The sequence below is a fragment of the Nannospalax galili genome, unplaced genomic scaffold, assembly GCF_000622305.1.
Source record: "Nannospalax galili isolate Female #2095 unplaced genomic scaffold, S.galili_v1.0 scaffold221, whole genome shotgun sequence".
In the NCBI taxonomy this organism is placed as follows: domain Eukaryota; kingdom Metazoa; phylum Chordata; class Mammalia; order Rodentia; family Spalacidae; genus Nannospalax; species Nannospalax galili.
Window position 1 is genome coordinate 712158 of NW_008344592.1, and position 8976 is coordinate 721133.

General features: G+C 44.8%; 1 protein-coding gene across 3 annotated transcripts in view; it reads left to right on the forward strand.

The window, feature by feature from the left end:
* The window catches only part of Phf20 (PHD finger protein 20), a 123757-nt gene that overhangs the window by 111211 nt on the left and 3570 nt on the right, over nucleotides 1-8976 (forward strand). For all 3 annotated transcript variants that reach the window (XM_008840765.2, XM_008840766.3, XM_029567195.1), the window contains 3 exons: nucleotides 823-1018; nucleotides 3252-3651; nucleotides 5171-5354. In XM_008840765.2, the coding sequence (XP_008838987.1) occupies nucleotides 823-1018; nucleotides 3252-3651; nucleotides 5171-5354 (780 nt within the window). The remainder of the gene's footprint in view (nucleotides 1-822; nucleotides 1019-3251; nucleotides 3652-5170; nucleotides 5355-8976) is intronic.

Genomic DNA, 8976 nt, shown 5'->3' on the forward strand with positions numbered 1-8976 from the left:
TTTTTTAATTTCAATTTTTTGTTTGTTTGAGACAGGGTCTCCATGTAGCCCCAGGTGGCCTGGAACTCCCTATGTAGACCAGGGTTGCCTTGAACTCACAGAGATCACCTACCTCTGCCTCCCAAGTGCTGGGATTAAAGGCGTGCCCAGTTTATTTTAGGGTTTTTATAGTGATTGACAAGTGAAGGAGCTAGGTTGGAAGTGGGCTTTTGGAGCAGGAAGTGCTGCTGAGTCCCTGAACTTATGTTTTTAGCCCTTTCCAAGGAACCTTGTAATGAGTGGGACCCCTGAAGCCATTCAGGTCATCTGTTACATAGCAGATGGGAAGCAGGGTCTACAGTGGGGAGCCTGAGCATCTGTTAGTTGGAGGGCAGGTTGTTCATTTGGAAAGGGACGTGGGGCCTTCCAGTCATTGGCTCAGTTGAATAAATCTATTTGAGATAGGGAAACTCTGTCTCAAAACAAACAAAAACGGAGAAGGGGAGGGTGAGAGAGAAGGGGAGGTAGAGAGAGAGGGGTTGGGGTGTGTGTGTATGAGAGAGAGAGAGGTGATGAGAGACTATGAATATGAGAATCCATGCTTATGGTCCACCTGTCACCAGTTCCTGGCCATCAGGGTGTGAACATGCCTTTCTCACTCACCGCCTGATCCCCAGCACCTAGTAGAAAGCCCAACACAGGGTAGGTGCCAAGTAAAAGTGAACAAAATGAGCATGGTCTTCTGGCCTTTCTTCCAGAAGCTCATATGATGGTTATGCAAAAATCAAGAGGGAGCCTGTTTCGCTCAGGCCGTGTTTGATCCTCTTAATGTTACTACCTTAGGGCAGAGACCTGCCTTCAAGTACTGGTATGACAAGGAGTGGTTGAGCAGGGGACATATGCACGGACTGGCATTTCTAGAAGATAACTACTCCCATCAGAATGCCAAGAAGATTGTGGCCACCCATCAGCTTCTTGGCGATGTACAGAGAGTGATTGAGGTTCTGCATGGCTTGCAGCTCAAGATGAGCATCTTGCAGTAAGTATGGCATCTGCAGCCTTTGGTGAGGAATCTCCTTTGGCTCTTAATTCAGTAGGCTATGTGGGGAGAAATTGGAAAGCCACAAAATCATGCATAAGACTCATGGGTTTGAGACCTTTACTAAAAGTAATATTCCTGGGTTGAGCATTTGGTTCGATAGTAGAGTGTTTGGACTCTTGTGTGGGACCTTGGGTTTGATTGCCAGCAACCTCCCATCGGTTATATAAGCATTCCTTCTTAAAAGAATTATTGAGGAATATTGTATATGCAAGTTTATTTTATGACCTTATTGAATTTTGATAAATGTATGTATGTAACCATAACATTATACCAGGACATGTGTGCCCTTAGGTTTTTTAAAATTATATTTTGTGTGTGTGTGTGTGTGTGTAGGTCGGAGGGCAACGTGCTAGAGTTGTTTGTCTTATTCCACCATGGGGTTTCAGGGATTGAACCTAGGTAATCAGACTTGGCAGCAACTGCCATCTCTGATACTTGTTTATTGTTGTTTAGTTTTGTTTAGTGGGTTTTTTTTTTTTATGTGTATGAGTGTATTGCCTGCATGTATGTGAGTGCACCCATGTTGTGCAATACCGTGGAGGTCAGAAGAGGGCTTTGGATTCCCCTGGAACTGGAGTTAAGGACGGTTCATAGCCGCCATGTGGGTGCTAGGAATTGAACCCGGGTCCTCTGCAAGAGCAGTCATTGCTCTTAACTGCTGAGCCATCTCTCCAGCCCCTGTTTTGGTATTTTTTTGTTTATTATTATTGTCATTGAGTCAGGGTCTCATGTTGTAGCTCTAGCTGGCCTGTAACTCACTATGTAGACCAGGCTGGCTTCAAAATTACAGCAATCTGCTGGGTGTGGTGGTGCAGAGACATGGTCTATCTCAAAAGTTCAGAGAGAGAGAGAAAGAGAGAGAGAGAGAGAGAGAGAGAGAGAGAGAGAGAGAGGCGCGGGGGGGAAGGCTGTCTTAAAAACAAATGAACAAAACCTCACCAAATTAGAGATTCACCTGCTTCTGCCTCCCAAGTGCTGGTGTTAAGGACTTGTTCCACCAGGCCTGCCCTTACCTTTCTTTTTTTATTCTTTTTAAAAGATTTTAATTAATTTTACTTTATGTATATGAATGTTTTGTTTGCATGTATGTTTTTGCATTTCTGTATGTGCACCATATGAAGAAACGGGTGTGTGATCCCTTGGACATGGAGTTGCAGGTGGTTGTGAGCCACCTGACATGGGTGTTGGGATTTGAACTTGGGTTCTCTGGAAAAGCAGTATGAGTTCTTAATCACTAAGCTATCTCTCTAGCCCCTCTGTTCTCTCTTTTTTTAAAATTATTTTTATTTGACGTTTGAGTGTCTACATGTATGTGAGTGCACCTGTGTCGTGCAGTGCCTGAGGAAATCAGAAGAAGGCATCAGATTCCCCAGAAACTGGAGTTTAAAAGGGATGTTAGCTGCTATATAGGTGCTGGGAATTGAATCTGGGTCCTCTGGAAGAGCAGCCAGTGCTTTTAACTGCTGAGCCATCTCTCCAGCGCCCCTCTGTTCTTTTGTTTACTGACAGCTTTCTTCTTTAGAATAGTGAGAATAGAAAATTGTTGAAATGTTTTTAGAAATATTATTAGCTGGGCATGGTGGCATATGCCTTTAATCCCAGCACTTGGGAGGCAGGGGTAGGCAGATAGATCATAGCAAGTTCCAGGCCAGCTGGAACTTTTTGAGACCCTGTCTCAAAAAGACCAAAAAGAAAAAAAAAAAAAAGTTATTATTAGTGGCTATACATGTGGTCTATCCCCAGCATCATTGCATTTTTGGTAACTAAGTTCCACTGAATATCAAATTGTGACAGTTTATTAAGTTTAGGGTTTTTTTTTTTTGTTTTTTGTTTTGTTTTTAGTAACTACATTTGAAGAACATTTTACCAGCATACTTTCCATTCAAATTACTTCATTTACTCGTTGTAAAAGTTGGTGCTGTTCAGGGCTGAGAGGTGACAAGATTAGTCTCCAGAGGAGGAAGCTGGAAGGAATCTATCTGGCTGAGTGAGCTGTGCTGCTGCTCAGTGCTAAGTTCAGTTCTACCCACTGTGCCTGCAGCAGCCTTCTAGGAGACCAGCATGTGATGTCTCCACTCTGCTCTCCCTCAGGGGAGAGTGTTTGAATCTGAGAAGCATTGCAATAGTGCTAACTGCCCCTAAAGTATTTCCCTGTCTGCCATCCCCACAGAAGCAGAGAGCATCCTGATCTGCAGCTGTGGTGCCAGCCCTGGAAACAGCACTCAGGGGAGGGGAGAGCTCATTCCAGACATATCCACATCATGGACACCAAAAGCAAGGAGGAGTCCCCAAGCTATAGAACTTTGAACGGGGCAGTGGAGAAGCCCCTTCCCCTGCCCCGGTCTGTGGAGGAGTCCTACATCACCAGCGAGCACTGCTACCAGAAGCCTCGTACCTACTACCCTGCTGTGGAGCAGAAACTGGTGGTAGAGACTCGAGGCTCTGCACTTGATGATGCAGTTAACCCCCTCTGTGAGAATGGTGACGATCCCCTCTCCTCACGCCTAGGCTGGCCTCTAGACCAAGACAGGGGCAGAGAGGATGGTGACCCCAAACCCAGCTCCCCAAAGGTATGTGGCTGCTTGAACTTGTTCTTTGCTTAGTGGTTGAATGCTTGTGCATTCTTCTCCTTGGGCTAAATGTTCTGAGGAAGGTAATTCTTGATAGAACTAGGTTTTTTTTGTTGTTTTTTGTTTTAATCTGTTAAAATGAATACAAAGTCAGGAGAATCCACTTAAGCCAAAGATCATCATTTCCAGAAAACCCCACACCCCACAAAATGGCATAGTCAGTGGAAGTCAGGTAAAGAGATAGGAAGTAGCAAGCAGAGATGTTGATTGGAACATGAAGAAAAAAAAGAACTGTTCTTCAACACCACTTACATCATAATTGTACTAGGTGCTAATTGTGTGCGTGCAAATGAGTCAAGGTCTTATTAGGCATAATGTTCTTCAACAAAATTGTATGATGACTTTATTTTCGTGGCTTTCTTGTCCTGTCATAAGAAGGATTAATTTCATCAAAATATTTGCTACTTTAAACAGTTTTCCAAAGAGCCAGCCTTTTGTCTTTTGTTATGCTGAGCCTTTCTGGTCTGGACCTCCTTATACCATCCCATGTTACCAGTTTTTTCCTCTGTAGCTGTTTCACGTCTGCGCCTGTCCTCTCCTGCGGGTGAGGCTTTGTATGACTTCAGATTTCCTTTGCCCTGCTAATCTTTACTTTCCCAGACTTTATCCTGTGGGTTTGGCATCAGCAGCATAAATATACAGCTGCCTGTTGCCAAGATGGAGCGTCTTAACTATGCCTTCCACAGTGCGGATTTCAGTCTGTGCTCTTACCTGTATCTAAACAGTTTGGCCAGGGTGGTTAAGAACAATCTTTTGAGGCAGACCCGTTTTCCTTACCTGTAGAATGGGCATTGGTCTCATGGCTGAGCTTCTACCCAACACCTAGTGTTTTGCACTAGCCCTAAATGTTTGAGTCTTATCTCTAATAAATGAATTGAAGTTTGAGACCCTAAACTATGTAGTAGAATGCTTGCAACCTTATGGATTAGACAGATTTCTAAAGGAATGAAAGCAAGATCAGGAAATACCTATTCTCAGCAAGGCAGCCATGGTCATAAATCTCTCCCACTGATGGTGAGCTGTGTTTCGGCACCATATTTTCATTCCCATGACGCTTCCTTACTGCTATCCATCTTCACAGTGAGGGAAAGTAACTGACCAAGGCCATGTGTTCAGCAAGAGACAGAGCCAGGAGTTGCTGAACTTGTATGACTACAATGTCCTATCCCTCATCTACACTTGCTCTGCTTTAGGTAGCTTGTAGAGTTCTGAGAGGTCTGTCTTAGGCTGGGGCACTGGGCCAGGCAAGGGGAGGTTCTACAGGGCTTTCTGAGCCGGTCTGTGCTGCCCTGAGGCTGTGGCAGTGGTGTATTGAACACCACATGGAAAGGCAGCAGAGATGGGGCTTCGTGGCATTCAGGCTGTCGCGGGTTTTTCAAAGGGTTGTAAACACTGGCTAGTTAGAGAAAGAGCTAGCTGCTGTCTTTACTCAATAATTTAGATGTCATTGCATGCCCAGGTGAGGGACTACGTCTCCAAAAAGGTCCTGCCAGAGGAAGCCCCTGCTCGGAAGTTGCTGGACAGAGGTGGAGAGGGGCTGCTGAGCTCCCAGCACCAGTGGCAGTTTAACCTGCTGACCCACGTGGAGTCTCTTCAGGATGAAGTAACACATCGTATGGACTCCATTGAGAAGGAGCTGGATGGTAGGGCTCCTTCTTGGCATCACTCTGGGCTTCCCTTCCCCTGTGTGGCTGCCTTCTGGAACCCACCGCCTGGCTATCCAGGACAGTTGTGTTCTTGCCTCTTCAGCCTTACCTTACCTAGCCTTACCTTACCTTACCCTTCAAAGTGGGCAATCCTAATTTTATTATTTATTAGGCATTTAGAATATCTGGTGCTGGCAGGGGTCCTGCTTCACATGTCCAGTCCCTTCTGCAAAGGTGAATATGTAGGGCTGGGAGTGTAGCTCAGAGTTCATGCTTACCATGAGGGAGGCTCTGCACCACAGAAACAAAACAAGGCACCTTTACAGAAGAGCAGCTGATGTCACCTTGTTGGATATGTGTCAGCACGTGATAATGTGGGTATATATTTGTGTGTGAGTGCAGGGATGTGCCACAGCACCTGTATGGAGGTTAGAGGACAGCATTGAGTATCAGTTCTCTCCTTGTAGCTTATTTTGAGACAGGGTCTTTTGTTCATCACCGTAGCTGGCCTGCAAGCTTCTCCCATTTCCATCTCTCATTTCACCCGGGTTCAGTTCCCAGCACCCACATGGTGGTTAACAACTATCTGTAACTCTAGTTCCAGGAGATCTGATGCCCTCTTTCTGACCTCCATGTGCACGACATGGGTGCACTTACATTCATGCAGGCAATACACTCATACATACAAAATAAAAATAATAAAATGCCAGACATTGTGGCACATGCCTTTAATCCCAGCACTCAGGTGGCAGAAACGGGCAGATCTCTGTGACTTCGAGGCCACCCTGATCTACATAGCAAGTTCCAGGCCAGCTGGGGCTTCAGGGAGACCCTGTCCCAAAAAGACCAAAATAAATAAACAAATCTTTCACAATTGTTTACTTACTGCTGATTATTTGTTTTAATCTTAAAAATGAAACCTAGCTGGCAAGATGGCTTATCTGGTAAAGGCACCTTCTGCTAAACCTGATGACCTGAGTTCGATCCCTGGGACCCACATGGTGGAAAGACAGATCTGACTTCCACAACTCATCCTCTGACCTCCATATGCATAACAAAATAAAGTATAATTCAAGAAAACCTTTTTTTTTTTTTTCCGGTCTTGAGACAGAGTCTGCCTGTAACTCCAGCTGGCCTGGAACTTGTTATGTAGACCAGGCTGGTCTTGAACTCAGAGCTCTGCCTGCCTCTGTCTCCCGAGTGCTGAGATTAAAGATGTGTGCCACCACACAGAGCTTAAGAAAACTTTTTAAAGCAGACCCAGCTGAAAAATAAGTGTTCTGTTTCAGAATCCTTAGTAGAGTCAGGCTGTAGTGGCTGTAGGTGAAACTGTAACATGCATGAAGTTACACAGAGAAATGCCCTTAAGCTGTGTTGTTGGGGCCATATAGGTTGAGAGTCTTCCAACTAAGGTTGTGTATCCCATGCCTATAATCCACTGGAGATGCTGTCAGAAGGACTGTTAGCTCAAGGCCACCATGGGCTGAATAGAAAAACTTTTCAGGGGCTGGAGAGATGGCTCAGTGGTTAAGAGCACTGACTGCTCTTTGCAGAGGACTGGAGTTCGATTCCCAGCACCCACATGGCAGCTGTGAACCGTCCTTAACTCTAGTTCCAGGGGAATTCGACACCCTCTTCTGACTCCTGAGGCATTGCACAACATGGGTGCACTCACATACATGCAGGCACTACACTCATACACATAAAAATAATAAAATATTTAAGAAAGAAAAACACTTTTTCAAAAAAGTCTTCCTCTAATTTCTGGAACTAACATGAGCCTTGAAGGAAGTGATGCTGTTCTGCTGGAGCAGGGATAACTTGGGGTAGATGGTGAGAGGACTGAAGCAACACGAAAAGTGTTGTTTTGTGGGAGGATAGAGAGACCAACCAAACACTCGTGTCCTCAAGCTTGTATCTTACACTGAGGCAAGCCCCAGGGTACTTCCCAGTGCTTCTCTCCCCTCTTCCTAAAGGGTTTTTTTGGGGGTGCTTATTTGAATTGTGATACTACCTGGGAAAACACACTGAGAAGATTGAATGTCAGATAGGAAACTATAGATTTAGAAGGAATGGCAGAATAGCTCTGGCTTCCAGAGGAGGTAGAGCACCATGGAAATGGGGTGAATGTTCTGTAGTCGTCTATCCTTAGAGTCTGAGCCTGCCCGATCTTACCTTGCCTGGGGTTCTCCACTGAGGTTGAGGTCATAAGCCCAGACTTCCTTTTGCTTCCTAGACAACTTCTCATGTATCCCACTGATTTGGAGCCCATATGTGTTCTAATACTCCATGGCTTGAGAGATACTAAGAAAACTTGAAAATCAATGATGACGTTTAAAGCTTTTTTTTTTTTAAGGGAAACTTTAAAAAACAAAAACAGGTTAGGGGCTAGGGAGATGATTCAGTCAGTAAAGTGCCTTCCACACAGGCTTTGAGGGCCTGTGTCTGGATCTCCAGAACCTATGTAAAAGCCAGATGAAGTGATGTTTGTCTGTAATCCCAGTGTTGGGGAAGGGGGACAGAAACAGAGAGACAGATCTCTGGAGTGATTGGTTAGGCTGGCTGACCAATCAGTGAACTCCAGCTTCAGTGAGAGACTTGTCTTCAAAAACATATAAGGTAGAGAATGAAATATAATAATAAGACATGTTAAATGCTCAGATGAAAGCATGTAATTCCATAGTGCCCACAACAGGGTATATTCAGTGTGTAGATTGCAGGAAGGCATCTCGAAGGAGTGACTTGCAGGGAACAAAGGATTTAGGAGGGTAGGGCTTGTCTGAGGGGATTGTGTAGAGCATCAGGCTACTTGGGAATAGGTGCTAGGAGTTTGTTTGCCTTTTTGTACTCTGGGGTCCAGAAGTTACTCCCTATAGGGTCTCACATGGACTAGAAAGGATACAGGCAGGCTGAGGTACGCACAGGTCCACCTGGAGGGACTGGCTCTTACCAAAGGTACCTGATTCCCAGATAACTTCACCCCAAATGCCAGAACTTCAGGGGGGTAGCTTCGGGAAGAACCAACATTTTATTTGGAGAACTCTGTGCCCTCACATGCAAGACAACTATCTAGATTTAGAAGTACCTATAATCGAGTATATTAGTACCTAGATATTGCACACTAAACATTTTGTTAAAAGATTTTATTTTTTAAAATTGTGTGTGCATGTGCATGCAGGAGTGCATGTGATATGAGTGCGGGTGCCTGCCTACACATAAGGCCAGAGATCCCCCTGGAACTCAAGTTACTGGCAGTTGGGTGCTGAGGATCAACTTGAGTCCTCTGTAAGAACCTTATGCACTCTTAACCACAGAGCCATTTCTTTAGCCCTACACTAAATTCTTAAAAGGAAGAAATTAAAAATATTTTCCGGGCGTGGTGGCACATGCCTTTAATCCCAGCACTTGTGAGTTCAAGGCCCGCCTGGTCTACATAGTGAGTTCCAGGACAGCTGGGACTATAAGGAGACCCTGTCTCAAAAAGACTAGAAAAAAAAAAGCATAGAAATGGAGGGAGAACTTCCAGATTCCTTCTATGAGGCCAGCATCACTCTAATACCCAAACTGAGTAAAGATACAACCAAAAAAGAAAACTATAGACCCATTTCCTTAATGAACA